The 27,890-nt window shown below is 46.4% G+C and overlaps 1 protein-coding gene and 1 long non-coding RNA gene across 4 annotated transcripts in view; one reads left to right on the top strand and one right to left on the bottom strand.

The window, feature by feature from the left end:
- Abhd2 (abhydrolase domain containing 2, acylglycerol lipase) overlaps positions 1 to 27,890 on the top strand; it is an 85,250-nt gene that overhangs the window by 5,504 nt on the left and 51,856 nt on the right. Inside the window, exons 2-4 of one of the 3 annotated variants that reach the window (XM_076936216.1) lie at positions 5,991 to 6,119; positions 16,487 to 16,586; positions 18,658 to 18,857. In XM_076936216.1, the coding sequence (XP_076792331.1) occupies positions 18,664 to 18,857 (194 nt within the window). In that variant the 5' untranslated portion in view covers positions 5,991 to 6,119; positions 16,487 to 16,586; positions 18,658 to 18,663. Of the gene's footprint in view, positions 1 to 5,987; positions 6,120 to 16,486; positions 16,587 to 18,657; positions 18,858 to 27,890 lie in introns of all 3 variants that reach the window. The other 2 variants (XM_034498701.2, XM_034498694.2) reach the window with 2 other exon arrangements.
- On the bottom strand, positions 16,594 to 26,772 carry LOC143442740 (uncharacterized). Its single transcript, XR_013111173.1, has 3 exons — positions 26,703 to 26,772; positions 17,862 to 18,008; positions 16,594 to 16,945 (listed from the first exon to the last, which is right to left on the bottom strand). It is a non-coding gene; the product is annotated as an uncharacterized LOC143442740 (long non-coding RNA).

Consider the following 27,890-nt stretch of genomic DNA (forward strand, 5'->3'; position numbering starts at 1 on the left):
TAAGGGTCTTGAGCTGGCTCATTTTCTCCACAAATTAAAGCATTAAATGGCAGGAAAATTTTTTTTAGACACAGCAGGTAGTAACAGGCAACAAACTTTATTAAAAGTGAATTAGCATACATCACAAAGCGCACAGGAAGACTCCTCACAAAGTGGAGAGGGGACATTCAGAAACCAAAATACACACACACACCCACACACACCCCAACCAGGGCAGGGAGTTGTGTTTCTGGGCCTGAAATGGGTTCCCTTCCCCTTATTTTGGATTGGTCAACTTAAAGAAAGGGGAGCTAATAAGGTTCACAGCTTCAGATAAACATGTTCAGGACCAGCCTCGAATACCTGACAGCCTGGACAGATCAGCCGGAAGGGGTGGCTGCGGTGGAAGAGAAAACCTGCCAGGCTTTTGAGTTAGGAAGAGGCCAGAAGTTTGCGGTTTTATTGTTTAGCTGTGACTGCTTTCCCTGTCTGTCTACCTATCAGGAATTTGTCTGTTCTTTGTCCCTCACTAGTAAGGGCTCTGAGCCTGAGAAAATGCCTGGAGAGGTAGAAGGCTCCTCCTCCTGGTTAGTCGGTGAAGGAGAATAAGGAACACTGAGCCCCTTGGGCTCCAACTGTGCCACTGGGCAGAACATACAGGCAATGCCAGAGGCGGTTCCCTGTGCTCTCTGGGGTCCGGTGTTTCATCTCCAGGTCCTGTTGTCTGGCCCTGTGTCTGTACAGCAGCTTTCAACCTTTGAACAGCTGCCTGCCCTTCCCCTCAGGACTTCCTGTTTGGGGAGCTTTAACAAGGGTCACACCCCTTTTCTCTTGCCTCAGAAGACCTAGCTCCGCCCACTTCCATTGTCCTCCAAATCTATGTATGACTTTTGTTGATCTGATTGGAAGTGCTTCCCGGGTCATCCATACATTTTGCCACTCCTACTGAGCCAGCTTTGCTTGCTAAAGCTTTCGCTGGGTCAGGAAAGAGGGTTTCCTGGTTCTTCAACATTTGAGTTTCAGTGGTTACACCTGTGTTTTAAATAACCACAATGATTTAAACAGTCTTCTGGTCTTCTGTGGTTCCTGGATTTTGCCTGTGGGTTTTGGGTTTTCTCTAAATGTTCCTTGGCCTCTGTCTTGCTTTTATTTGCCCCTGGTTATCTCTGAGTCTGCCTTAGAGTCACCTTGGAAGTGATTGAATGTCCAAGATGTTAGTCAGTGAGGCCAGTCTTGAGTCATCACTTCCTGGTCTTTGCTCACTGCTGGGCAGCACTGTGTCCCTCGGTTAGTACCACGGGTACCTTGTGTGTTCGAGGAGAGGGGATATGGTTATGAGTTATTCTTTTCTCCAATAAAAGAGACAGAAACTCCCAACAAGTGTCCCCCAGTAGGTGTTCACCATCACTCTGGACAGTTATTACTTAGTCATGTCAGTGAGGGCAGTGGGGGAAAAAATAAAAGAAGGAAGTCCATTCAGCACAGTCTCACCCAAATTAAAAAAAAATCAAACTCAAAACCTAACGTCACGTATCACCTTCATTTTATTTATGAATAAATATGTCGACAAATATGTCAGCATCTGAGGAAGTCAATGTCTTAGAATACAGAGTCCAGCCAGGCAGTGATGGTGCACGCTTTTAGTCCCATCATTCTGGAAGCAGAGGCAGGTGGATCTCTGTGAGTTCAAGGCCAACCTGGTTTACAGAACTAGTTCCAGGACAGCCAGGGCTACCTTGTCTCGAAAAAAGAATACAGAGACTCTTCTACACAGGTCAAAAACTTGCCCTGATAGTGGATCACGGCATTTGGAAGGGCCTAGATTTCCCGCAGAAGGTTCTATTCATGAAGTGTTCTCACCATTTTTTTTTTCCGGTTTCCGTAAGCAGTACCAGGAGACCAGAGTGTCCATTCAGTCCAGCTTTCCCTGTAAGTGGTACCTTTTGGTGGGCTTATAGGTCCAGTGTCTTTGGTGGCACAGAGCATGAGTTTCTAGCATGTGACCGAAATATAAAACTGATAGAGGAACTTGTCCTCTACCTTGGGGTCTTGGATTCATTCATGTGTGAAGCGCCATGTTGGATTTCTTAAGCAATGAAAAATGGGAGGGGGCTGAGGCATGCTGACCTCAGCAACCTTAAGGTAAGGGTTAGGATTAGGGAAGGCATCTCGGCAATGTTTACATGTGCGTCTTTCTGAAGCGTGTGTGTGAGCCTATTACATTCCTGACGTAGTATGTGAAGGGGTGAGTTCTCGTCCAGTGTCAGGTCCTGCTTGCTCACTTCGGTGCACCAGTTCTCTGACCTTGTGCTCAGCTTTCCCAGTCCGAGGCCCAGGCTCTATTTGTGAGGTTTTCTTGGTTCTCATTAGGTAAACCCGAAGCACTCAGACTTCTTTGTTTATGTGAATGATAATAGGAAATACTTGGAATGCCTACCCTGAAATTTTGGGATCACTAATAATATTAGGTAGCACACATACAGCCTTGGTACCCCTCATTTGTGTGTGAGAAATCCCGATCAGTTGAAGCCAGGAAACCCCATTATAGAGAAATACAGAGATGGGCTTAGCACAGAAAAGAGGCAGGAACTTTTCAAATGAAGAAGTAATGTGATAAATAATAATCGGTTAGAATAAATCATTTGCATGACCTAAACACATGGTCCAAATAACAGCCATAATGAGCAGCCAGCAGCCGGCTCATGTGTCACGGCCACGCATGAACTCTGGGGCCATTGCCCTGAAGTTGACTGGAGCTGAAAACTGGGGGTGAATTTGGAGCTCATTGACTACCAAGATTCTTGTTCTGTTCCTAAATAACCACTCATTCATTTGTTAGCCTTTTGTGGCTGTTTTAAAGATATGCAATAGAGAGAATTGTTATTGAGCCCCCATGGCCCTTGGGTCCCCCCCAGCTCATGAGTAACGGAGTTCCTTTACTCTTCCAGTACTTTACCAAGCCACATTTAACTTAAAGATGACCCCACACACCATATTGTCTCCTCTGTAAATATTTCCATGATAACGCCTCAAAACACTCTTATTACACATCCGTTAACATTTTTAAAAACTAACAGTAATACTTTTAACATAGTGTATGTAGTCAATCACTGAATATAGTCAGCCTACAGCTATGCCACCCTGAACATGCCCAAGATTGGCTGAGAACCTGACTCTCTTCAGTCTAGTTCATTGTTCTACCAATTATGACTCTGTCTCTTTGTGTCCTTGGCTCTATGAGGTGGTTATTTGGGACAGGGTCTCACTGTATAGCCCAGGCTAGCCTGAAATGCACACCATTTTCGTGTCTCAGCCTCCCCAGTGCCAGAATTACATGTACACCACCATGCCTGGCTTCTTTCCACATACTATGCAAGCACCCTACTCCTAAGCTTCACAGGCTCCACTCTCCTTCCTCCTCCCCCCAGCCCCCACTCCACCTCCAAGTCTGATCTGTTGGAGAGACCAGGCACTTTGTGGTATAGAAAGTTTTCTCTGCTTTTGAATAGGCAATGCAGCGACACAGTGCGACCTGGGCCAGTACATTGCAGTAAAGACTGAACAATGTTCCCAAAAGTAATGACCGTTACTAGTGCCTCGTGCATACTTCAGTTATGTGTTGCCCAGCAGATGTGATACATTAATATCCCTTTTCTTCCTCTTTGATATAGTCAGTATGTTCAGGTAACATGGAATAATGCTTGTCAGCAGATTGCCACACATATCGTCTGGCAAGCTACTGCTTTTCTCCTGTAACCATTTGTGAGATTGTTTGTCCCTGGAAGAGGAGGGGAGCTCCACCTTCCTAGGATTTTGTGATGTGACTGGAATCTTTGATGAAGGGAGGTGTTCATTGATTTTGTGGGTTCAGTAAATGCTTATGGAACTTCTCCCCTGCTGAAGATGATGCTGGGGGCCCTAGCACCTCTCCTGGGGACTCGGGCACCACCTGCCTCTCCATCGGGTATAGCCCAGCAGAAGGAGGCTCGCAGAGTTCCTGCCTCCAACTCCCTGGGTGGTCTGAACTGTATTCATGCTGTAATTGTCATCTTCCAAGTGCTCTGGCTGCAGTTCCTTCTTGTGTCTGAAATGTCCGTAAAGTGCTCACTCGTTCTTGTCAATGCCAGTGAACAAACTGTGTCCTGCACAGCAAGATGACGGAAAATGCCAAGGAGAAGACAGCCGGGGATACTTTTTTCAGTTTAGATAATTGTCTATTTCTGTTGGTCTGTCATTACAGGTCAGCCCAACAGAGGAAGGTGGGTGTGACACTGACATTGTCACCGTAGGGTTCATAGGAGGAATGCCAATGTCTCCATGTCTATCTTTGAATGGCCTTAGGGGGCTCCTGTCAAGAGGGCTGAAGGTGGGCTCCATCCAGCTCCAACATGGCGACTGCTCCCATGTTCCTAGAGCCTTTCCCAGGGCCCAGCACAGGGAGGGGTCCCTGGGCCTCAGTTTCCTTGCCTATTTCCTAACACTCAAAGCTGTTGCAAGTACCAGATGAGGTAATGTCTGAGTGTACACTTTGTAAGTAGTAAATTATTAAGCTGGCCTCCACTGTCAACACAGATGTGTCTTGTGCCTCGTTTGAGGAGTAATCAAGGTCATGTATGAACATCGCAAACACTTGATGAACGATGAGCTACCCAGGCAGAGTGCTTCCTATTGTCCAGTCTGTTCCTTCGTTTAAGATACATAGCACGTTAAAGATAATGATGTCAGAGTCAAAGGCGGTGTTAGATCCCAGGACAAGCCTGGGTTGGGTGATGGAGAAGCTAGTTGTCTGCAGTGGCAGTGCATTGTGCACTACAGAGAGAGAAAGAGAGAGAGAGAGAGAGAGAGAGAGAGAGAGAGAGAGAGAGAGGATGTATTTGTGTATGGTGGGTGTGGGTGTATGGGTGGTGGGTGGGTGTGTGTATAGGTGTATGTATGGTGTGGGTGTGGGATAGTGGTGATGGCTCACATGCAGATCAGACAGCAGTCTAGCCAAGCTGGAAGAGCTATCATTTGTTTCTGTAATGAGGCCCTCTGGTCTTGGTGGATATAGCAAGTCCCTTTTTGGCCCTCTCTGGTGAGCACACCATTGTCAAGTTAGCATAGTGTTTGTATCTTTAAACTCATAATAACAGGATGCTCTGACATAGGCGCTTGACCCTGGCTGCCTCATTTAAGCCTCTCAGGGACTCTTCAAGGAAGGTTCTATTATTCTTGTTTAATGAGGTGCCAAGAGGTTAAGAAACCTGCCCAAAGTCACACAAGTAGCGTGGAGCACAGCTACAATTCAGGCCAAGTTCGTCTTTTCCGAGAGCCTATGAGCCCCTCTCCCCAGCCAGCACTACAGATCAGAGGAAGTCTCTCAGTAAGTGGAAATCTTGTGGATATCAGTTGTTCTAAAGGACTCAGTCCTGTTTCTCTCAGATGCTAAAAGGGAAGCTTGTTTTATAATCCAAATGGCCTCTTGGTCTAGATTAACGTAGGATTAGTGCTATTCAAATGAGCTTATGTTCACTAGAAAACCTCTAGAGAATGCTGTGGCATTGACTGTCTCAGCAGAGCTGCAGAAGGCTGTGTCTTATAAAGGTCTGTGCCATGTGTCAGCTCCTCCGGTCCTTCCAGGCAACCACTTGTCCCCACTGTGGCTCATCTGTATTTTCGAGGCAGCCATGTCTGAAGTAGATTTCGTAACTTTTCGGCCTACTGAGATATTCTTTAGTCATGAGGGCAAGAGAGTATAAAAAAAAAAAAAAAATAGAGCCATGGACAGTAGCTTCTCAGAATGACAGAAAATTGAAAACCTTCATCTTGGATGGACAAATGGTTTGCCGGATCTTCAAGAGAGTCTTTAAAATACCTAAAAGCTGCCGCAAGCCCAGGTCACATTGAGCTTTCTTGGCGCACAGCCACAAGGCAGCTGCCTGCCTCTCAGCCTGATGGAATAATCTGGCAAGGAAATAGATTAAAGGAATCACAGTGGTGGTGCGCTAGCCTAATTGAGTCTTTTCCAGCAGGCGAGATCTGCTTACAAGATGCCCACTATGTGCTCAAAAGCACGAGTTTCCATCTGTGTAGAATGTCAGACGGGAAGAGTTAATTGGAAAGTCATTGCCTGGAATCCCCAGCGCGGAGAGTAACGAGAGGTGACTCGTCGTTCTTTTTTTTTTTTTTTTTTTTTAAGATTTATTTATTTTATTTATATGAGTACATTGTAGCTGTCTTCAGACAGATTCAGAAGATGCCTTCAGAAGAGGGTATCGGATTCTATTATAGATGGTTGTGAGCCACCATGTGGTTGCTGGGAATTGAACTCAGGACCTTTGGAAAAGCAGTCAGTGCTCTTAACCACTGAGCCATCTCTCCAGCCCCTGACTTGTCATCATTCTTATGATGAGATGGCCCTAGCAGATTTCCTAGTCATGATTGGAGTTTACGTGTGAAGGTAGGCCACTGGGGTCTTAGAACCTAGAGGAGCTAGGCCTCTGATACAGAAGTTCCTACAAGATGAGTTAGATGCCATCGAGGACTGTCACTGTGGCTCCAGTGGTGAGTGACAATACATGTCCCAACAGAGCCAAGAGTCTGGTTCCAGTGGCCAAGTAAATGTTCCCCACACCTCTAGCCTTGCGTCAGCGCCTCACACGATCAGTAGGCTATACACAGCCATGACACCATCCGTGTGGCACTGGCTTCCAGGCTGACTCCTAGAATTCCCCTTGTAAAAAAAAGTGTGGAAGCATCATTCCACAGTGACTCATGGTCCCCGCTCCAAACCTACCCCTCCGGTTCTGTCTGCCTCACACTGCTCAGCTGTGACCTTGGTGTCTGTGCACACCCCATTTCTCTCTTCTGTTCTGTCTCTCCTCAAGGATCTCCAACTGCCACGCCATCTCCCTCTTCCCTCTGCTTCCTCTGAATTCCTCTTGGGTTTGTTGTTGGCCCTGGAGGATTCAGTTTCTACTCCTGTAGGTTGCACTGTCCAGCATTTTACAGATATTATGTATTAGACTTCTTGCATAATGCCACAGAAAACAGGCTGAAGCTGAGGCCTTGGATAGAGCAGGATTTGAGTGGAATGACAGAACAGGGTGTTGTCTGTAAAACACCCCCTCCCTCACGGTTGGCATGAACTCTTCTCAGGGTTGATTTGAATGCCTCTCCGGGAGGCTCTGTCCTTTTCATTTGCTAAGCACTGCCTTGGCCACTTCAGGCAGGTGGATTCATTTTCCATAAATGCTTATGTCCTCTTCCCAGTTGAGGAGAAGGATTTGCCCTGCTTCTGATGAAATCCCCTCCCTTGCTGGCAGCTTCTCACCTCCCAGGACCCTGACAAGTGGTGACATTTATGTTTGGGGAAGGCCCTGCAGAGTAAGCTCCAGAGCCGTGCTGCAGGGGCCTGCCTACCTGTTGTCCAGTACAGTGTATCACCAAGGAAGGCCGGGAGGAACCTGGGACAGGTGCTGCTGGTTACGAACAAACCTGGATTTGGACAAAAGTCAAAAAAGGAAAGTCGCTGGCAGACTAAGGGTGGCAGTTGGGACTCTCCCTCAGGCTTCAAAAAGGCTGAGAAATTTTGCTTCTAGAATAGGAGAGGGAGAGAGGGGGGGGGCTTAGAACAACAGTAGGGTGTTTGTATTGGGTGGCTGGGGAGATGGGAACATTTGAGGGTGTGAGCTTACTTCTATTTCTTTATTTGGCAAAGCAATCCATTTAGCTCAAACCCCAAAATATACCAACCCAGTGTGCTTCCTTTTGAATTTTTATTTTTCTAGATTGTTCGGTATCCCCCATGCAAAGATCTGATAAAGACAAGCTCAGGCAGGGCTGCCTGGAGACAGACCAGACGCCTGGCCACGTGTGTTAAAAGTCCCTTCTGGTCGCTTTCAAACTAACAGTTCTCTAACCCTGAAATATTCAGGTTTCCTATAAGGAGTTCAAAATGTTTTGTGAGCCTTTCATATGTCTACAGATGCTTTGTAATTTTAAAACGTCTTTAACCACATAGTTTAACCCACCAGCTTCTTTCCCTCTTTAGCGTGTAAAGGAACTTATGCTCGCTCATTTTTAGAAGAAAGTACAAATTAACATGAAGTTTATATGATTTACCTAAGGTTAGTTGGCAGAATTGGAACTCCAACTCAGGGCCTCTGATTCCAAAACCTGTGTTTGGATAGATCATGTGGGCTCTCGAGCAAGAGACCTACTATGCAAAGCTGCATAGCACAGCATGCTGAAGGGAGAACAACTCTAGACGCCGTTGGTAGAAATATAGAGGATACAAATGAGATTCGTTCTCCTCTGACATCCAGACTGCAGACCTTCTGGGTCTTACCACCTGGGTTGTACCCTCCAGGTTTTAGTTCTCTGAATCCATGGTACTGGTAGCAGAGACTAAGTGTGTCTATCCCACACTACCTCTTCTTCTTTTTAGCCCAGGGACCTCAGTGGCAGTCAGTGGTTTGTACTTCTCTGTGTTGGCTGCTCACACCTGTTGTCTGAGGCTCAATGGAGCCACGTGACCTCCAGGCCTGCTGCTATGGCCTGGCAGAGGCTCTTGTTTCTAACCATAGCTTCCAAGTTACTGTAACAACTTGAAGAAAGGCGTGCCTTCCGATGTGCATACTGCATTCTCGTGCCCCAGAAGCTTCTGTCAGTATCAGGGAAAATGAAGGTACAGAAGCTGTCATTTCTGTCTATCTTTGTATTAAAGGGCCCAGTGGTACAGCCTTGAGAAGAGCTGTTGCCCTCACTGCTGGTAGAATTCATAAGAGTCACAGAGCTGAAAGGGGCAGGAGAGAGTTAGCTCAGCTCCAGCAGGCCTGGGGAAATGGGAAGAGTTGGTTTTCCCTGTGGGGAGGTGAAGGGCTTGGCAGACTGGTCAGATCTCCCTGCAAATCTGCTGTTTGATGCTTACCATGGTGAGATGCAAGGTTGTCAGCTTCATAACCATACTGACTCCCACCTACACCCCTCCCTCCCCTCAACCCCCACCCTGTTCCCTCCTTCCTAAAAGCTTCTCTGCAGATTTGTGTGAAACATGCCCTGGGTGTCTTTTTCCTGTAGATCCAGAGCTGTTCTCTTCACTTATGCCCTTCTATGAAAAAAATCTAGCAGATGGGTCTGGAGATGGAGCCGCCGAGTTGGTGGAATGCTTGCCTAACTCAAGTGGAGCTTTGAGTTTGGTCCTACAATGTAAAACTGGGCAGGGTGACTCATGCAACACTCAAGAGGTGGGGACCAGAGAGAGGATTGGGGGATTCAAGGTCACCCTGGCTGCTCTGTAAGTTCTGGGTCAGCCTGGAATGCTTAAGACTTTGTCAAGAAAAAAGGAAGAAAAGAAGGGAGGTGGGGGTGGTCTGACAATGAAGCAAATGAGAAAGTGGAGTTTGTCTGGTTCTGGTAAACTGAGAATTTGCTTTGATATTGGAGTTTAATTTAGTACAGGTTTTTTAAAGTACACTCTTTGAAGCTATTGAATCGCCTATTAAAATATTTTCTTAGAAACGTCCTCTTTGAAGATTCTGGGATCTCTCTAGTGGAAACTGCCAGCTTTTGTTTTGTTTGTTGGTTCCTTCTCAGCATGGGTTGGTTTCTTTATGGTAGAGAACAGTTTGCTCTGGGAGAAGCAGGTTCTCAGTGCTTCTCCACCCTCCTCTAGGAGGCAGAGGCAGGTTCTCCTCCCGAGCTCCTTTGCTGGCGGGGAGACCAGCCTCTCTTTAGCAGTTCACTAAACACACGGTGCCCGATTAAAAGCTCAGGGTGACTCAGTCGTCAGGTATTTTTAGTTCTGTGAGCCTTTTTTGTGAAAGCTGGTGGGTTACTAGCCAATCCTGACATTTCGAAGTGAAGGCAGCATGTTCTTGTGTTTCTTAAAAAATTCCCTTTGAGCCATGCAGTGGTGGCACTCGCCTTTGATCCCAGCACTTGGGAGGCAGAGGCAGGCGGATCTCTGAGTTCGAAGCCAGTCTGGTCTACAGAATGAGTTCTAGGACAGCCAAGGCTACACAGAAAAACTATCTCTAGGAGAAAAATCCCAGAAATTTGAGGTTTGTTTTATTTTCTGTGTATGAGTGTCCTGCATGTATGCATGTGTACTTCACCTATTCCCAGTACTCACAGAAGTCAGAAGGGCATCAGGCCTTGGAACTGGAGTTATGGATATTTGTGAGCCTCCGTGTGGGTTCTAGGAACTGAACTCGAGTTCTTTTTTTCAGTTCTTTTTTTAAATTATTATTGGATATTTTCTTTATTTACATTTTAAATGTTATCCTCTTTCCTGGTTTCCCCTCTGGAAAGCCCCTATCCCATCCTCCTCCTAATCCTCCTCCCCCTGCTTCTATGAAGGTGCTCCGCCACCCACCTTACCGCCCTGGCATTCCCCTACGCTGGGGCATCGAGCCTTCTCAGGACCAAGAACCTCTCCTCCCATTGATGCCCAACAAGGCCATCCTCTGCTACATATGTGGCTGGAGCCATGGGTCGCTCCATGTGTACTCTTTGGTTGGTGGTTTAGTCCCTGGGAACTCTGGGGGGGGGTGCATCTGGTTGGTTGATATTGTTGTTCTTCCTATGGGGTTGCAAACCCCTTCAGCTCCTTCAGTCCTTTCTCTAACTCCTCCATTGGGGACCCAGTGCTTAGTCCAGTGGTTGCCTGTGAGCATCCGCCTCTGCATTTGTCAGGTTCTGGCAGAGCCTCTCAGGAGACAACTATGTCAGGCTTCTGGCTGTCACGAACACTGAGCATCTCCCCAGCCCCTGGTTCTTGTTTTTGACTGGGAGCTCAGAAACTATCCTTAAAAACTTCAGCAGTTTATAACCTTATGACTTTGTAGAAGAATACAGTTAAATAAAACTGTTATCACATGTGTGAGCTTGCACACACACACATACACAAAGGAATTTCAAGATCTGAATTTTTAATAAAATTGAAGCAACATTAACGTAAATATTTAATTATCTACCATGGCTTTTACTTAATCAAATTACATATGACCTTGTACAGTCCTTCATCTTGCAGGATCAGATTTGTAAGAGATGTCCGTCTAAGTCAGAGTGTGTGTGTGTGTGTGTGTGTGTGTGTGTGTGTGTGTGTGTTCTGGAATCGCATGTGCATCACTGTGGCTGGCTAGTGAGGTGTCTTCTTAGTTGAAGCTTTCAGCCTCTGCTCCAGCAATGTCAGCATGGGAAATCTGCTGTAATCTGCATGGGTGGCCCCAAGAGGCAGCAGCAGCAGCAGCAGCAGCAGCAGCAGCAGTTAAAAAACAGCTAGTTAGTTACTCAGTGCTGAAGCAGAAAAATAAATGCCTCTTGGCATCTTTTGAAATGAGAATTGATACAGTTGCCAGGGCTTCTCACGTGGGAATTTGTAGTAGTGGTGGTCCAGAAGGCGGATCTTTCTCAGCCCTGAGCACACAAGTGATCACTCTATCCTTGCTAAACTCTGAGGGAGACGATGTAGATCATGTGGACCTCTTCTGTGAGCTGCTGGCTCACATCCGCAACCACCAGGGGTGTTAGAGCTTCCAGGCATGGAACCCAGGTTTTTAGGGGATGTTCCTCTGAACATCTCCCGTCTGCAGGGGTGTGATGGTTTGAATAGAAATAGAAGTGTGCCCCCATACACACACAGGAGGCTCAGATATTTGAATATTTGGTCCTGTTAATGGCACCATTTGGGAAAGTTTAGGAGGTGTGGCATTGCTGGAAGAGAAGTGTCATTAGGGGTGGGCTCTGAGGTTTTAAAGCCTGGAACCAATCTCATTCTGTCTCTGCGTCAGGGTTGCTGTTCAAGATGTGAGTCCTCAGCTTCCTGTTCCTGGCTCCCCCCCTTCCACACCTTTGCTCTACCATCATGGACACTAGCCTTCTAGAACAATGAACCCAAAACCCTTGCTCATGGTGCTTTATCACAGTAATAGAGAAGTAACACATACACATAGTGAATCCCTCCAGGTGCAAAGACATGTCTCAGAGGTGGACACTGGGCTTTCTCCTGGCCATCTTCTTCTGGACTTAGCACTTCCTGTGGCAAATGACATCCCTGACTTCTCAGTGAAATGGCAGAAACTGGCTCTTCTCCTGCTTATATTCTCTTCAGAGGAGTTGTGCTGCCCACACTGGGGTTGATTGGTTTGCTGTGGTTTGGTTTGGTTTGGTTTGGTTTTTTTGCCACATCAGGATGGAATGGAGTAGATATAGACCCTATTGTTGTGACAGTGTTGCTCGATGACACCCTTATACCTTCAGTTGCCAGAGGCCTTCTGTGTGCTAGCCTAGAGTTATGGGTCTGTTTGGCATGGACTTACCTGCAAGGGGAGGTAAGTATAGAGGGAGGTCTTAGCTTCAGCAGAAGGGGACTCTTTGCAGGACATGGTGGGGATATTGGAAGAAGGTTACTATAAAACAAGGAGCACACAGCTTGAAGCATCTCACTGTGTTCCAAACCAAGCTGGCCTGGTGCATTCCCCTTGTCCTGCTTCCGTATCCTGAGTCATGGGACTCTGGGTATGTATCAGCATGTCCTGCTTCTTGGAATCCTTTGGGGAACTTTATGATCAACGGTCTATTATCAAGTGGTGTATTAAATCTAATAGGGTCCTCTGCAGAGGACTCAGGAAGAGAATGCCCTGGGATTGTTTTAATCTTGTTGGAGGAAGTCCACACAGGTAATCAGATGGGGCCCTTGTGCTCCTTGGCCGGGTGTGCTTTGTATGATTTCTGTGTGTCAGATTACGTTTACAGAGATGAAAGGGGAGAGAATTTAGTAGTGATGATGCTAATAGTTGACATTTTGAGACACTGGAGTAAAATAATGGCGCTATTGCTATAAATGACACAGCTGAGAGTATATAATTGATCTGAAGAATGAGCAAAGGCCTCAAGGTCTGTGGATTTTATTATGTGGGCTGAGGCAGGAAGGCAGGGGCTGCTTTCTGTACAAAGCACAGAGAGATCCCCCCCTTCCCTGTGCATTTTTCCCTGTGCCACAGTCGTGTCCCTTGAATCTCAGACATTGCAAATTGCAAGAGACCTTAGTGTTTTCTATTTCTAATCCAAGCCTCTCGTTTTACAACTGAGACCCTTAGGACAAGGAAAAGCTAAGTGACTTTTCCAAGGTGACCAGGCAGAACAGGTTCTAGTTCCCAGGTCTCAGGACCTCTGCCAATGCCGGGGCCTCCACCCTTGGCCAAGTGATACTCTTGGCCACGGGTGAGCAGTGTGAAGCGTGGGAGGAAAGACCAGCTGAGCTCGTCTTAGAGTCCAGCGGCAGTGCTGTGAGCTCCCTTAATGACCAGATGCTGCACATTTAACAGCTCCCTGCACTTCTTTTTCTTCTGTGATATGTAGATGACAAATAGAATACTAATTATCAGTTACAGGACCTAAATTTACTCATAAAATAGCAGAACCGGACCGTGGTAACCCATGGAGGAAAGATTGACACAGGTACATGGGAAACCCAGCTCCTCGGAAGCAGGAGACGGAGACAGGTGGAGGTGGGGGAAGGCTGGCTTGCTTGCTTCACAAAGCCAGCCCACCAACCCTTCTGGGAATCCCCCCATGTAAGACTGCTTAGGGCCTATTTCAACTGGATTTCATCTGCCTAGAAAACAGAGGCAGGCAGCATTCCAAATAGTTCAAGGCACTGAGTAATGACCAGACCTGATCAGATGGAATCAGGCACATTCAAGGTGGTATGGTAGATTCTAAGCTCGATATCTCTAGACAAAGTTTAGAATATTTATTAAGTGGCAGGTCAGATTTGTAAAAAAGAAAAGAAAAACGGAGAGAGTAATCACCATAAATAATATGTAAGATGAGTTAAAATGGATGTGAAGAGTTTTGTTTTGGGATTGTCTGATAATTCCTAGTTTAATACCTAAATAGATTGATAGGTAGGTCGGTCGGTCGGTAGATACTTACTGTACATACATACACACACTTCTAAAACCCTGGACTTGGTACTCTGGCCCAGTTCTGGATAGAGCGGTTCCAGGTTCCTTGCTTAATGGTTCTCATCTCCAAGACCCTAAGGTACATAGAACTTTAGCTTCTTTTTCCACCTGGTTCTTTGCAAATGGTACTTAATGTGGTTCTATGTCATGCTAGGCACCCAGTAAGTGGTCAGCTACTTAAGCCTGCTAGGATTTAAGGATGCACTGCCCAGGAGCATGCAAAACTGGCTTGATGCCCAAGACCCTCAGACTCAAGCCTTGGGCCAAGTCTGTAAATTTAGACCACAGTCATAAACCATCCATGGAATTGCCTACCCTGAATTGAGTTTTAAAGTCCTGGCATTTTTCAAGGGTTGATGAAATTAATTCTTCGCTGCATTTACTATTAAAAAAAAAAAAAAAAGTTGTAGGAGGACAGTCTGTCAATCTACATCCCCTCTGCAAAGTCCTGCACGTCTGTAAAATAGCTGTGCCAGGAAAGCCCTCCTTCCACTGAGTGGTGTGTGCCAAGCATCCAAGGGGTAAGACTGTTCGTTTATTAACTCTTTCCACTCCGTGAACCTCTGATTTGACTGGGTTTCTCCTCCTCCTCTGGTGGGCAGAGAACTCTTTAGAGTCAATCTACTGAGCAACACACATAGTTGTTGTGTTTGTTGGTGTGTTTATTTTCACACATGGCTGCTTTGTTTGTTGGTGTGTTTATTTTCCTTGTGCTGGATTTTAGCTTTTTTCATATGTTTTGTTAGTTGCTATCTTAAAGCCTAGCCAACTAGCCTGCTTGCCTTCCTTCCCTCTTTCCGTCCTCCTTCCCTCTCTCCTTCCTCCCTCTCTCCTTCCTCCCTCCCTCTCTCCCTCCCTCCCTCCCTCCCTCTCTTCTCACTCCTTCCCTCCTTTCCTCCCTCTCTTCTTCCTCCCTCCCTCCCTTCAGCTCTCCCTCCCTCCCTCCCTCCTTCCCTCCCTCCCTCCCTTGTGGTACCCAGCATTGAACCCAATACCTTGAACCTTTTAGAAGTGTTCTGCTGTTGGGTTCTACCCCCAGCTCTTAAAGCTTTCTCTCTAGCAACAAAAATAGTTAAAAGTCATTGTGAACTCTGAAAATACACTAAGGCTCTCTGATAAGTAGCAATCGAAGTATCCTGCACCTAGAGTTGGCGCTTCTAGCATCACAGAGATGGAGGTATATGGTATTCCCGTATGTGTCATTGGAAATCGTATAGTAAAAGCATCTATAAATAACGATGGTGTAAACTATTCTTTTACATAAAAGGAATCCTGAGACAGACACGTAGGTCTCACCGCCACTGCCAAAGCCAGGCAAAGCTAACACCAGGCCGTGGGCCGGCAGCTTAGATCCTGAGTCTGGGCTGGGCCTTGTTTTCATCGTGCAGCTGAGCCTCTGGGGCCGGTGGGCTCAGGTGGCCAGTGATCTGGCTGGGGACACTGCTCTACAGTTCCTACCTCTCTGCACCCTGGGCCCTGGGGCTCATCTGGACTGTGGAGAGCTCACAGCTTTGAAGTAGAGCAGGAGCTCCGTGAAGGTTAGTTGAGCCTCTCCTTCACCAGCCTTTCATCATCTTGAGTCACTGAAGTGTGATGAATTGGAAACACATAGAGCTTGAATCTAGATCTGCCGGTACATCTGCCTCTCGGGGCCAGCCCCTGAGGTCTTCTGTTTATCCTCCATACCTCTCATGTCTCTGTTTGCTTTTCTCTGTGTCTTTCTAGCTTTCAAGTTGCACTGTATTGTGGCTAGGAAGGTCCCTGGAGTCAGACATGAGCATCAGCCTTTTCTCCCTCCAGCCTTGTGACCTTGGGATTACTTAATCTTTGTAGGTACCAGTTTCCCCACCTATAAAAAGGGGCCATCCTGGCATCTGTCTCCTAGGGTACAGGAAGGAGTAAACCAATTGGTATTTGTGCAGAGCAGCGCTTTGTGCGTAGTTGCTTGTAGTTTTGTAATTTTTGAGCCTTGTTTTGTGCCTCCTACTTTCCTTGGTTCCTGTGTTCCCGGCCATGGCTCTATGTCTGGAAGAAAGGTCATGACTCATTTGCTGTGCTGTCTCGCTCTAAAGCCTTCTCAGTTAGGTCATGGGTCACAGTGATGACACCTATCCTGTCAGCACTGCTGAAGATCATGTTGTGGGATAAAGGGTAAAAGCAGCTTGAGTTTGCTGTAATCAGAAGAAACCTGTCTCCGGCGTCAGTGAGAGCTCTGGGTCTGATGGGCCCACTCAGCCCAGCCCCCCCCCCCCCCCCAGCCAGTCTGTAAGAACATCCAAGACCACAGCAGACACATTAATTAAAGAAATTGCCCTTTCCCCTAAAGACATTAAGTGTAGGGAAGAAAAGGTGGATTGTTTATGTTTCCATTAAAATAGGTACTTGGCTGGCATGGTGGCACATACCCTAATGCCAGGGCTTGGGAGGGTGCGGACAAGAGGAGTGTCATGAGTTCAACACCCCTCAGGGCTGCTGCAGAGACCCTGTCACCAAACAACAAAAGAAAGGGTTCTTTCTCTTCCTTTAAAGCTTCACCTAAATCCAATTCTTTTCAGCTTTTAGGTTAATTTGAATGCAAGATCAGATCTGATTGGCCCACCTGTACACCTCTTCAAGCAAAGCCCATATTCTCCGTGAGAGGAGTAAGCGACATAGGTATGTACCGCCAAGCCTCATCTTGCCTTTGCTTCACCTCCCTTGTATTATAGCGAACAGTGCCTAGGAGGGAAGAAGCTTTCGATGGGTTGTTAGACTCGAGCAGCAAGGAGACCAGGAAGACCAGCGTGGCCAGCCTCTCTGCTCCTCCCGCAAGGACAGAGAAAAGTTTAAAGGCTACTTCCGTTTCATCAGCACGGAATCATGGACACTGTGGGACCTCTAGTAGACTGTTCACTTCTGCTTTCCTTTTAAGACACTTGGAAGGCAGAGGCAGGTGGATCTGAGTCATCCTGCTCTACAAAGTGAGTTGCGGGACAGCAGGGCTGTACAGAGAGACCATGCCTCAAAAACAGCAACTGCAAAACCAAAAGAAACCCAAAATTAGATCAGCAATGTTGTCTTTTAAATCTATTATTATTATTATAATCATTACAGGGATTCCTGTGTTCCAAGCTGGCCTTGAATGTGGCTCTGTATTGGAGGACAACCTTAACTTTTAAACTTTTTAAAGCATTTCTTTTATGTGTGTCTGTGCTCATGGCACAGCACATGTGTGGAAGTTGGATGCCAACTTGCTGGTGTTGGTTATTTTTCTCCTTCCACCATGGCGGTTCTGGGGATCAAACTCAGGCCATCAGACTTGGCAGCAAGCGCCTTTACTGGCTGAACCATCTTGCCAGCCCTCTGGGAAGTTTACAGAAGGTCTTGTAAGAGGCTGTGACCTTTGATCTGTTTCTCACAAGACTGGAGACCTTGCCAGAGACTTCCCAAAATATTTTTGGTCCTGTGTCTATGTCACCTTAGAGGAGTCTCCAAGACCCCCTCTAGACTCTCTTTAGGTCTCAGGAGACTTCAGTCTATTATGCACATTTTGGAGATTTTTTTTTTTCACCCTACCCAGTTCGTCTCCATCGTTGGCTACCAGGGTTCTCGTAACTGTTTTTAGCAGCGGCTACTTGAAATCATTCCAGGGAAAGCAGTTTCCATAGTTACCAGAGCTATGAGAATTGCATTTTCTTTTTTTGTTAGTTTTGTGCTAACCTTCCCCCCCCCCATGTCATTGTGAAACGGGGTGTCATATGACTTAGTCTGGCCTTGAACTCCTGATCCAGGTGTATCACCACACCTGGCTAGTTAGCCTAATTCTTAGGCCACAGCTGATGTTCTGTTATTCTGTTGAGCAGCAAGGAAAATACTAGGTGATGTTGTTGATGTTTGGTTTTATGCGTCTGAAGAGGTGTGTGTCTGCTTTGTATACAAGAGAATGCTTACCTTAAAATGTGAAATATTAAGACAGTTTATGGGAAATTAGATATATGTATGTATTTTCTGTATTGTAATTTTAAAATCTTGGTCTAGTGGTTGAATTTGGTCTGTCCTTGGCCTGATGGTTGACTGATAGGTGCATTTAGGTACCTCCTAGAAGGAATAAAAAAGATGGTTTTAATTGATTGGCTCCACTTCACATTGCCTGAAAACCTCAGGAGCCAGGACCACCATGACCCATGCCAAGGCTGAATAGAACTCCAGAGCTTGGACTCCATGAGTGTGGCCAAGGCAGCTTTCTCTCGGCCTGCTCTGAAAGTAGAGACATGGGCCCAGCATGCAATACGGCTTTCCCTGGAAGCCCCCACGGTCCCACGGTGCTGTTCAAGGCTGAAAACAACACTTAACACACCTGGTGCTCCAGGTGCCGTTAAAGTCTACAGGGATTTAAGTGGCTTGTTCAGAAACATCAGATCACTACCCCCAGCCTTCCTAACTTGCTTTGCTTTTCCCCATTCTCAAAAAAGACTTTATAACTGTACATTTTCCAGTTTGTTCTGAACTGCTCGTGAGATTACAGGAAGAACACAGTACTCTCCTTAGTCAGCACTTTAGCACTGTTTTTCTGGTGACGGGTACTGGCTGGGTGTTGGTGCTCCGGGATGATGGGGGTCTGTGGAGCGAGCACCCTGTGGGTGGGTGTAAAGCATATCCAGAGTGGGTCATGCCTGCAGTGAGATGGGTTACACCCTCCATGCCCTGGCTTTGTTTGTGAACCCAGACCTGTGCCTTTGCTTTCTAGATCAAGATGAATGCCATGCTGGAGACCCCTGAGCTCCCCGCCGTATTTGATGGGGTGAAGCTGGCTGCCGTAGCTGCAGTTCTCTACGTCATCGTGCGGTGTTTGAACCTGAAGAGCCCTACTGCCCCTCCTGACCTCTACTTCCAGGACTCCGGGCTCTCACGTTTCCTGCTCAAATCCTGTCCTCTTCTGACCAAAGAGTGAGTTCACTGCCCTGCCTGACCCCACCTGCTATTTGACATGGCTTTTGTGTGATGTTCAAAGAACCCTCTCAGCCTAAGCTGAGCCGGAGAGGACTCGCTTGGCATCCATGGTTCTAGGCTCAGCACTGCAAAGCAAGCAAGCAAACAAACAAAATGGATCTCATATTTTATCTGTAAGGCATAGATAAGAAATGGCTCTTTGGTGTTAAAAAGAGTCTTGGTAGCGGCTAGTGTTTAAATAATGAATGGTAGAATTATATCTTTGTTGCTTGGAAACATTCTGTCCTTCACAGCATGGTGACATCATCATCATCCATGACAAGGACTTTGCAAAAAAACAGTATTTTTATGTAGATATAAAACCTAAGACAGTTTACAAGAAATTAGATATGTATATATATATATTTTTGTATTGTAATTTTTAAATTTTGGCCTAGTGGTTGAATTTGGTCTGTTCTTGGCCCGATGTTTGCCCAGTAGCTGCACTCAGGTACCTCCTGGAAGGAAGAAAAAAGGTTGGTTTAATTGATTGGCTCCAATTGGGATATTTTTACTCTTGCCACTTTGAGGACAGAGAAGCCATCCTCATCCAGAGATATGGTTATCACTGAGAATCACAGAGGCCTTGTCATGGGGTCCTCTTTATCCCCTGGACCCTAAAACGTGTCTAGAGCACTAAGCAAAAGAAACTTTAAGGTTTCTTTTGCCCCCTCTGGTTCCTGTGGGCTACACCTGCATTTTGGAGGTGGGTGGCATGCCTCTGAGGGAGAATGCATGAGATGTAGGGAAGCTGTCATCTATCAGGACTCACAGCCTATCGCCAAGAGAGGCATTGTTAAATTTCCCACTGACTCAGGTTAACTGGGTCCTCCTTTGGGGCTCAACCAAGCCACAGGCAGAAGCATTCCATGCCCTCTTTTTAGTTGGTCAACTCCCTGTATCCCTGTGTTTCTCATAGCTTGCTCCATTCACCCCATTGAGCCTCAAGGGTCATGGCTGTACAGAGAGGTGTTGTCCTTAAACTGTGTCTCCTTAGTATGTGTCTAGCAAGTCTCTAACACTTGGTGGGAAGAGCAGAAGCCTCCCGGTCCACTCTCGTTTGGGGAGCAGGTGACTTTGAGCACATGATCGTCTCCTGGAGCAGACAGGGCAACAGAGGGGTCTGAGAGTCCAGTGTTTGCTTTATGCACTCTGGTCATTTGGTTGATTTTCAGAGGCCAATAGCCAAGGCAGAGGGACCTTCCATATGGCCCTTGGGTGTTTGGGGTGGTCCAGTACGGTGTCTTATAGCCATGGCTATGATGCTGTGACTTTAGATCTAGAGGGATGCTGCTTAATCCTCATGGAAAGGTGTGTACAATATAACTGTCATCATATTTGTGTTTAAAACTACCCTGTCCATCACAGTAGGCTTCACATACAAGGTACCATCACTAAGGATATGGTGTTCTTATTATATGATATTTGCAGTTAAAGTCTACTCTGTAAAGGAATGCACAGTAACTATGTTTGGAAAATTGTCCAGCATTTCACTTTGTACCTTGAAGCTTTCTTCCATGTTTTATTTGAATAACTCACTAATTTAGACTAGCTGGTGACACGCTTACTTCCAGACACAGTTCCTCAGTCACCTCATTTGTAGAGAGCTTTTGGAAACCAAATTTATGCTGGGAGGTACTGGGTCACACCTTTGATCCCTGATGCCAGCCTGGTCTCCAGAGCAAGTTCCAGGACAGTCAGGGCTACACAGAGAAACTCTGTCTTGAAGGCTAAGTGGGGAAGGAAGGAAGGAAGGAAGGAAGGAAGGAAGGAAGGAAGGAAGGAAGGAAGGAAGGAAGGCCGGCCGGTAGGCCGGAAGGTCAAATTTATTAATTCATTTTCTTGTTACCAATACCTGACTGGAAGGAACTTAGGGAGGGAAGTTTTACTTGGCCCCACCATGGAGAGGGTGCAGTCCATCCTGGTGAGGAAGGTCTTTCGAGTGGGAACAGGTTGAGGCTGGAGCAGTAGTGTGAGGAGCCTCATGTCTGCAGTCAGGGAGCCAGAACCTGTGTTCAAACCACCTAGGCAGCCCTGTATCTGCCATCCAGACCTTATGTCCAAAAGGCTCCACACCCAGTCAGAACAGCACAGACCTATTCAAATAAATGAGTCTGGGCAGGGGGAGTCTCTTCCTTTTCAAAACCGGAACACCAAAGTGTTTAACACCCTGTAAATTTATATGTGTACAAACATGAGTTTGTACTCAGCATTGATTCCTAAGGAGTTAAACCTGTGGTTCTCAGCCTTCCCCGTGCTGTGACCCTTTGATACAGTTCCTCATGTCGTGGTGACCCCAACCATAAAATTATTTCATTTGTACCTTATAACTGTGATTTTGCTACTGTTAAAAATTGTAGTGTAAATATTTTTAAAGATTGAGGTTTACCAAAGGGGTGACTACAGGTGGGGAACAGCTGGATTAGAAGGAGGAGTCATGGGAGCTTTGCCCTTGCTCGGGGCTCCTGAAAGATACTATCAAGGATTGATTCAGTCCTGTTTGCGCAAGGCGTAAACAAAGCTGCTTCGGGTAGGTCTTATCTCCTTATCTTATTTTCCTTTTAAAATTAACCCAAACACTTGTAGTCCTTCAGTCTCCTTTGGCTTTCTTCATTTCCTGGCTCATATTCCTGCATGAGTCTGTGGTGTTGACCTCGAGTCCATTCTTGCGGGGCATCAGCCTGAGCCTGGGGCATCAGTAGAGTTCCTTATTCACTGACCAATACCCAGGCTTTCTTCCAGCACAGCCTGCTTTAGGAGGGTGCAGGATGCCTAGGTTAAAGACAGGGCTGATGCTTGTTTAGGAGTTAGCCTTGGCTTGAAAAGGCAGGTGTGAAAGACAAGTTCTCTAGGAAGCATCTATTTCCAAGACCTTTTTCTTTGGTTACAGGAATTCTGAACACACAAGCTCCCTCTAACTTGAATGTGACAAATGATTTGGGACCAAGGGATTAGGTTGTTTGTTTTTGTTGTTGTTTTGGGGGGGGTTGTTGTTGTTGTTTACTCATTCTCTTCCTTATTAGATTCTGGTCTGTGTCCATGACATTTTAGCAAACTGTTCTTACACAGTTTTGTCCATGTGAGACACTCAGCACCTGTCAGATATGCCCTGCCATCAGATCCTCTCAATAACTTGGAGGCCAAACTCATTTTAAAGGATTGGGAAACTGTTCATGGCACTAAGCCAGACTAACAGATCGAGAGTGGGTACCCTTCTTGTCCCTGGAGAGAAATGGACAAGGAGTGTTCTCAGGATACAGGGAAGAGTGCAGAACAGCAAGAGGCTAGCCCACGGGAGGCTTGTTAGTAGGCTAGCCCACGGGAGGCTTGTTAGCAGGGTTTCCCCTACCAGGTGGCCTTCAGTTCCTACGTGTCTATTTCTAATCTGTCTGGTGGCAGCCACCATCCTCTGATGATGTTTCTCTGAGCCACATTTCCGGAATGGCTTCACTTGTGTTTGAAGCTGAGGGAGGGTAGGAAATGGCTATTGTGGATAAAAAAACTTCTCCTGGGACTTTGAAGTATTTTTCCCAGGAGGAAGCTGCCTCCAGGCTCCACAAACAGTCGCCTCTGCTGGAAGGTTCAGGTAGCTGGTTCACAGTGAGTTCCAGCATCGCTTATGACTACTTATGACTATTATGCAAATCCAGACCGAGCCTCTTGCCCAGATAGGAGAGAAGCAGATGAAAGGTGAACATTCAAAGTAGAGTTGAGAGGGTTTCTCTACTCTTAGCATTAGAGCCAGCTTTTAAGTCTGATTTAAATAATTGACCCAAAGGTACATCACAGACAATCCTGTGATGTTTGGAGGAGGGCTGCCTCGATGATGCACCTCCTATTCACTCAGCGACGTGTCAATATTTACCCAGCAATTCAAGAAGTGTTTGCTTTTAGTGAAACAAGCAGAGCAAAGCTCAGTGAGGAGCAGTGAGAAGACTCTGGAGGGTGATATGCATCTCCATTTTCTTCAGAATAAAAAATTCAGAAAACAAAGCACACAGAAACCATCATAATTCTTCTAATCTAATTGCTGTTTGAGTGAGCATCTCTGGAGTCTTCTGTATATATTTGCCCTCACTAAATCAGGATGGTCTCTCTGTCTGTCTGTCTCTGTCTGTCTGTCTCTCTCTCTCTCTCTCTCTCCCTCTCTCTATCTCTTTCTCTATCTCTCTGTCTCTTTCCCCCCTTCTAAGATTTATTTTATGTATATGAGTACAAAGTACCAGAAGAGGGCATCAGATCCCTCCCATTACAGATGGTTGTGAGCCACCATGTGGTTGCTGGGAATTGAACTCAGAACCTCTGAAAGAGCAGTCGGTGCTCTTAACCACTGAGCCATCTCTCTCCATCCCCATCTCCACCCCCACCTCCCACCGCGCGTGCGCGTGCGCGTGCGCGTGCGCGTGCGTGTGCGTGTGTGTGTGTGTGTGTTGCAGTGAATTGACCCAAAGGCCTTTTATGTGCTAGGCAAGTCTTCTACCACTAAGTTGAATACATCCTGGCCCCAATAACTTGTTTTAATCCTGGCTCTGCCACACTGTTACCTATCTCCTGGCTTGTGGGTTTTTCTTGTGTATCGTTGAGCTAAATCTTCGGTTTATGAGCCTGGGTCTGATACAGCAGCTCACGCTAGCCTTGAACCTGATGTGCACCCCAAGTTGTCCTCTTGTTCACTGTCTTTCATCATTTTTCCAAGTGCTCAGATTACAAGGATGTAGAGAAAAGTAAACTAGTGTTCAAGCCTAGGTCCAGGGAACCTGGGCAGTGTTTCCCACTCTGGGCGAGTGCACTTCCATCTATTCCAGTGCAGCAAGCAGACCTCCTTTCTCACATTTTAGCATGAGCCTCCTGTAGCCCTGGCATCCCTGCTCACAGTCCCCAGGGGAATAGAAATAGAATTTACATGCTGGAGATGGGAGGAGGGCTTTGTGTCTAACTAGTAAACTAGGGAAGGTTTCTTAGACTTGCAGTTTAAGATTTTGTTATAAAAGTTATTTTAGTGGGCTGGGGAGAATATAGTACAAGGAAAGACGCTAAACAGGGGGAGGGGGAAGGGGAGGCTTCACCTGCCTGATCCAGCATCTTCCTTGGTTACCCTCCATCTTTATTTTTTGATACAGAGTGTCTTGCTGAATCTGGAGTCTTCTCAGTTCAGCGAGGCTGCTTGGCCAGTGAGCAATAGAATCCACTCGCCCTTGTCCCTCACCATGAGTTATGGCCGCCTCCATGGCTTGGCTTTTATGTGGATATAGCGGATCCAAACTCAAGTCCTTAGGCTTCCATGGCAGGCCGTTTACCCACTGAGCCACCTCCCTTATATAACTAAGTAACTAAATAAACCAAAATAACTCTTACAAAATCATAAGCTGTATCAGATTTCAAAAAAGAAAAAAAACCCTTTCTTATTGTACCCACTCCCTTTACCCAGAATGCGTCCTTCTCCCGTCTCCAACAGACACTTCTGTTTCCGTTGGGTGCCTCTCATCTGCTTTTGTGAGAGTTTGTGTTGCCTCCATGTCTCTGCTGGAGGACATGTACCATACCCCCAGATAAAGTGTCACATGCCTGACAAGACAGAGTAGGACTCGTGGGGTTTCTCAGCCTTAAGTCTGGTTCATTCTGTCTCTTATTTTTTCCATAAGCAAGTGTAGTTGAGAGATGTTCAGATTTTGGCAAATGTTAACTGTGTTAGCCAAGAGAAACCAAGAAACTGCACTAGCTCCAGTTGGTTCAGCGGCACCCAGGGGGTTGGGGGAGGGGGTCAGTTGTCCCTTTAGCGCTGACAGAGCTATTTGTCAAGAAGGCCCTGACCTGTCTCTGAAAGAGGATGTGTTTTGTTAAATGATTTTTCTGATCTTAAATTAGTCAGGGCAGCCCCAGATGCATAATTGTTCCCAGCCTCCCCCTGGGGCCCTGGCTGGTCTCTGCTGGCAGGTGCAGGTTGGAAAGTGAACACAGGCAGCAGGTGGCACTTATTGTTACAGTGTGTACATTTCCCCGTGGGAAGCTGGGCTGTGCCTTTTCACTTACTAGCAGGCATGTCTGTGCGAGCCATGTTCTAGCTGAAGATGAAGGGATTTAGGGAAAGCATGCCAGACTGACAGACAAGCCTGCAGCAGAGCTGCTATCTTCACTGGATGTAAGATCTAGGTTCTCCAGTGAAGGAAGGCAATGTGACCGAGCCCTAGCCATGTGCGTGGCTTCCTCAGAGACAAAAATAGAATAGCTTTCTCTTGCCACCAGCTGTCACCTGTGTTACCTAGAACTGAGTGTTATTGATCACAGTGGGTTTGAGAAATGCCTGAAACTTGACGTGAGGTTCACACTCATCCCCAACACCATGCCAAAAACAACAGTTGGCCACCCTGTGCCCTCTTCTCGGAACACTGCTTTGGGGAAGCTGTTCTGTACAGTCACAAGCGAACAGCTGAAGCCAGGTGGCCCTTCAGGAGATCACCTTGGGTCACCGTTCATTTTCCCCCTTGTTCTCCCTCACCAGAGCTCAGTCCCTGAGCAGCCAGGCTCCCACTGAATCATTCTCAACCCTAGTTAACCTGTGGTTTTAGTTCCTTGCTGTGGTCATCTGGTTGCTGGCTCTCCTTCTTTGAACTTAGCTGTTGGGTGGGGGCCTCGTAAGTCATTGAAGATGTTTACGCTGTAGAAATTTTCTAGAGGTGTTTTTTGAACATTGATTTCATTGTGGTTTGAACTGTGGCTCCTCCCCTCCTCCCACACACCTGGCTCACCCTCTTCCTAAGTATCCCTGATAAGGCAGAGAAAAACTGCCTTTCATTTTCTCTCAAACAATATTGATTCTTATTGGAGATTTTATTATTTGTGTGTGTGTGTGTGTCTGTGTCTAGTTGTGTACAGGTACCCAACAGAGGCCAGAAGAGGCCATCAGAGCCCTTAGAGCTGAAGTTACAGGCATTTGAAAGCCCCAGGGAGGGTGCCAGGAACTGGACTCAGGTCCTCTGGAAGCACAGCAGGTGTTCTTCAGCACTCTGCATCCCTCCGGCCCTCAGGCCCTCAGTATTGTGTCCCTTTCTATACTGTCATTTACAATCTCCTCTTTTTACCCACACAAATAAAACCCTGGCTCTGCGTTATCTATTTACTGTGTTTGCTAGAAATATGCAAGGTAAAGGCACTTTTGCCCTAGTGTGCCAAGAAACTTTTAAATAATTAGAAGAACCTTACCAGAACCCCCTACACCCATTCTGATGTCTCTGGTAGAACACATGAAGTTCTTTTCTCAATCGAAAGAACGGAGGACTTCATATAGAAACCTCCACTCCCTTGCAGTTTTCCTCCTGCCTCTGTTTTATAAGACCCTTGCTTTGCAGTACCAGTGCCAAAGCCAGGGCTAGCCTGCCACCCCTATGCCAGCCTGCAAACCCTGGGCCAGCCTGCCAAACCTATGCCAGCCAGCAAACCCTAGGCTAGCCTGCCACCTCTATGCCAGCCTGCAAATCTTGGGCTACCCACTCCTAGGTAAAGTTCTGCAACCAGCACAACTCATTTATAGAGAGTTAAAGCTGAAAAGAATTTCATTATCTTGAGCTTAAATTCCACTTAGTTCCCTCTTGTTCACCCACATTCCAGATCAGATTTAAATCCTTCCATCCTCTACTGAACACTAAAGCTTTGTCCTTTTCAGAGGATAAACTAATTGCCAAGCGTCTTTATTTCATTGACCTGATTTTATCCACTCTGAATGCTGTACAAATATTTCCATAGATGCTCTCAGAGGCTCTTCGGTGCACTTATTACTTAGCCCTTAGACCTTCAGAGCATAATTACCTGGAAAGCTTGAAGATGAGACACTCAGGCTGTCTTTCTCGGGACCGAGTGCTGACGGGCAGCCTTAGCTGAGGTTGTACTACCTGAAAACTGCTTATACTTATAGTTCAAAGAACTGTTATCACATCCGTATTGTCAAGGCAAACAAAAACAAAACAAAAAACTAACCCTGGGATGTAATCCTTTGATACAAGGTCAACCAGATGTCCTAGCTTGCCCAGGGTTGGCAGGTGTACAGTAGACATGGGACTTTTTTTTTTTTTTTTTTTTTTTTTTTTTGAGACAGGGTCACACTGTGTAGCTTTGTCTGGCCTAGAACTTACTATGTAGACCAGGCTGGTCTTGAACTCACAGAGATATATCTGCCTCTGATTCCTAGTGCTGGGATTAAAGGTGTGCACCAGTATGCCCAGTGACGTGGGACTTTCTGTGCTGATACTGAAGGAATCTCAGACAAGCAGGATGTGCCGACCACACACACCATTTCTCACCATCTTCGTCTGTCATATACTGAGGCTGTTTGTTTGCTTGTTTGTTTTCTGAGTGAGTGAGTATTTGAAGTTGATAATTTGAAGTTGATACATTACTTTGCCAGTAACTAGCTCAGATTTTACTCTTGGATACACATCCTCCTTCTCTGTGTGTACCTTAATGTAGATATTTACCCTAGGAACAGGTAGACCATGACAGGAAGGAGAGTACCACTGTCCTTGAAGCATCTTACCCTGAGTCGTTCGAGATCACCACCAGGAGCATGCTGCAGAATTCACCTGTGTTCTTTGCCTGAGATCCAGATCATAGCTTCTTGTAAAGATTATATTCCTTCTTTCAGGAACTGCTGACGCCCAAAATACCTAAAAAAGGTTCAGAACTCAGAATTTTCATGATCCCTCCATTTAATTTAAATAGAGGCCATGTCATTCACACCAAAGCAACCAATTCCAGCTTCCCAAACTCATCCCCTCCAGCTTAATCCCGCCTCCTGATAACATGCTCATCAAGCCTGACTGTGTCTATCAGGACTCTGCTGTGCCTCAGACCTGTATGTACACTTGGGAGGCAGAGGCAAGAGGGTCAGGAGCTCAGGATCAGCCACGGCTACATGAGGCCCTGACTCAAAAGAAGCATCTGCTACAGTGGATGCCTTTACTCAACCCAATGCAAGGATGGACAAGAGGATCCTGCTCC

This window comes from Arvicanthis niloticus, chromosome 1 (genome assembly GCF_011762505.2).
Source record: "Arvicanthis niloticus isolate mArvNil1 chromosome 1, mArvNil1.pat.X, whole genome shotgun sequence".
Classification (NCBI taxonomy): Eukaryota; Metazoa; Chordata; class Mammalia; order Rodentia; family Muridae; genus Arvicanthis; species Arvicanthis niloticus.